This window comes from Phalaenopsis equestris, unplaced genomic scaffold (assembly GCF_001263595.1).
Source record: "Phalaenopsis equestris unplaced genomic scaffold, ASM126359v1 Scaffold000297, whole genome shotgun sequence".
Taxonomy (NCBI): domain Eukaryota; kingdom Viridiplantae; phylum Streptophyta; class Magnoliopsida; order Asparagales; family Orchidaceae; genus Phalaenopsis; species Phalaenopsis equestris.
The window spans coordinates 163,021-165,276 of record NW_018164739.1 but is presented as its reverse complement, the minus strand read 5'-3'; the positions used below and the strand labels follow the sequence as shown (position 1 = coordinate 165,276).

Sequence of the window (2,256 nt, the reverse complement as noted above, 5' to 3'; positions counted from 1 at the left end):
ATAATTTCCTAATAAAGTTAAATGTTTTAATTAGTGCACGCCAAACAAAGGAGAAATTAATCTCGTAATTAAATCTTTAATATAACAGACGTATCATCCAGATATCAGCTGTTCTGCTACTTCTGTCAATTAAATTATATATATATATTAATATGATTCGTCTGAAATTATTAACATTTTGGGAAATTTACGTACGTAGCACATGATTCTCATGTATTTACATATCTTCCAACTAAAATTTCATATTTACTAACATAGCACTCTATTGCTTTGAAACAATGCATGAAAAAGATATAATTTAGTTTTAAAAGTGATCATTGCAATTTTTATTTATATGTAAATAAAAAGGAATTGAGTGGTGTTTATGTAAATTTCCAAATTTAAATTATCTTAATTTTAAAAAAAAAAGAAAAACTTTTATTAGCATATTTTTCTCAATTTTTTTTCGGCCCAGAAAGCTTCCTTTTGGAAATTCCCTTTTCTGGTCCCGTGCGCCGCTTGCCTTCCAAAACGAGGTAAATCCGAGGGTGCTTCTATAGGTTTATTAGCGCGAATTTTAAAGTAAATCCAAGCGTAGCTAAAATATTCTCCAAGTTACCGTTAGCTCCCAGCAGCTTCTTGGTAACGGAAGTCCGCACAACGGTAACTATGCGGCCGGTCTATATATATCCGCTCTCCGGCAGAACTTTCTTCTACTAGTAGTAATTTGGACTCTGCTTTCTCGCTTCTGGTCGTCCTCTTTGGCTGCTTTCTAAATATCTTCCATTAACAGCTGGAACCCAATTTTCCCTCGTTAATGGCGGCGCGGCTTCTTCTTCTCGCCGGTTTTTTCTTATGCTCTGTTTACTTCACCGAGGCCTATGATTTCTACGTGGGGGGAAGAAATGGCTGGGTGCGGAAACCAGCTGAAAAGTACAATAGTTGGGCTGAGAGGATGAGATTTCAAGTAAAAGATAAGCTTAGTAATAACCTAACACCCATCCTTTGATTCATCGATGCAGATTTTGGTGGTAATTAATGATTGTCTTACTGAAATTTTGAATTTTTATGCTTTGTTTGTTGGGTTTTGCAGTTTTTAATTATAAGAAAGGAGAAGATTCTGTTCTTATTGTGGACAAGGAAGACTACGATTCCTGCAACACAAAGAATCCGATCAAGAGGTTTGAAGATGGAAAAACTGTGTTTGTTTTTGACAGATCGGGTCCTTTCTTCTTTATCAGCGGTGCAGATGGCCACTGCGCGCAAGGGCAGAAGTTGATTGTTGTAGTCATGGCGGTGAGGCATAAGCCCGTCCAGCCACCACCATCTTCTCCGATAACACCAGCTCCATCTCCTGCTCCAGGTGCAAAGCCGCCATCTTCATCTACTCCATCGAAGGCTCCTTCTCCTGCTCCGGCGATTGAGCCTCCGAGCTCTTCTCTTTCACCAGCTCCTGCTGTAAAACCTCCAACATCATCACCTTCCCCTGCTCCAGCTGCTGAAACTCCAACCTCTTCTCTTTCTCCAGCTCCGGAGATTGCAACTCCATCCTCTTCCCCTTCTCAAGCCCCGGAGATCGCAACTCCGACCTCTTCTCCTTCTGCTTCTCCTTCTTCCTTTTCTTCTCCTACCACATCCCCTGTTCCATCGCAAGCAAAATCTCCGTCGCCTACTTCAGCTTCTCCTGTAGCCCCTGCTGATGGTCCGGGTGCATCAGGGTTTCAACCTCCTCCTTCTTCTCCTGCACCAGGAGGCAGTGGTGGCGACAGCGGCGGTGTTCCGGCGGCACTAACTCCATCTTCCAATTCGACATCAACTCCAACTCCATCCTCAGCTCAAATTCTCTCTGTCTCAAGACTATCTGTTGGGATTTTTACTTTGTTCTTAGGCTCGATTGTTCTGCTGTAATCTTTTTTTTTCTTTTTTTTTTTTAAATTTTGATGAATTGGTGGTCATATGTTGCTAGTTTGAGATGTTGCTATTTTGAGTGCTATTTGTTCTTTTCGCCATTATTAATAAATAAAAAACTGAATTTCTCCCTGTGAGAAACAGTTTTCTCTTGTTTGCGGCTTCTCTTCTCAGAGGTGTAGAGAAAAAAAGTCAATTTTTATATACTAAATTTAAATAAATTTAATTTCCTCTCAATTATGACTAAAAATCTCAAATTTATTATATCCGCAGCCAAATGCTCGTCAAGAATAGTCGAAACAAAATTTAATAATTGTTTTTAAAATTTAAGTTTTATAATTTGTGTCACTGTTAGAAGTCTTTACATTG

The 2,256-nt window shown here is 39.3% G+C and overlaps 1 protein-coding gene across 1 annotated transcript; it reads left to right on the top strand.

Annotated features, from left to right (window-relative positions):
- Positions 1–709: 709 nt before the first annotated feature.
- LOC110025338 (early nodulin-like protein 2) lies at positions 710–1,940 on the top strand. Its single transcript, XM_020725767.1, has 2 exons — positions 710–962; positions 1,073–1,940. The coding sequence occupies exons 1-2, from the start codon at positions 797–799 to the stop codon at positions 1,885–1,887; spliced, it is 981 nt and encodes a 326-aa protein (XP_020581426.1). The 5' UTR covers positions 710–796; the 3' UTR covers positions 1,888–1,940.
- Positions 1,941–2,256: the final 316 nt, after the last annotated feature.

Coding starts and splice junctions, on each gene's coding strand:
- LOC110025338 (XM_020725767.1), top strand. CDS start 797: ATGGCGGCGCGGCTTCTTCTTCTCGCCGGTTTTTTCTTATGCTCTGTT. Junction 963..1,072: donor TCAAGTAAAAGATAAGCTTA/GTAATAACCTAA, acceptor TGGGTTTTGCAG/TTTTTAATTATAAGAAAGGA.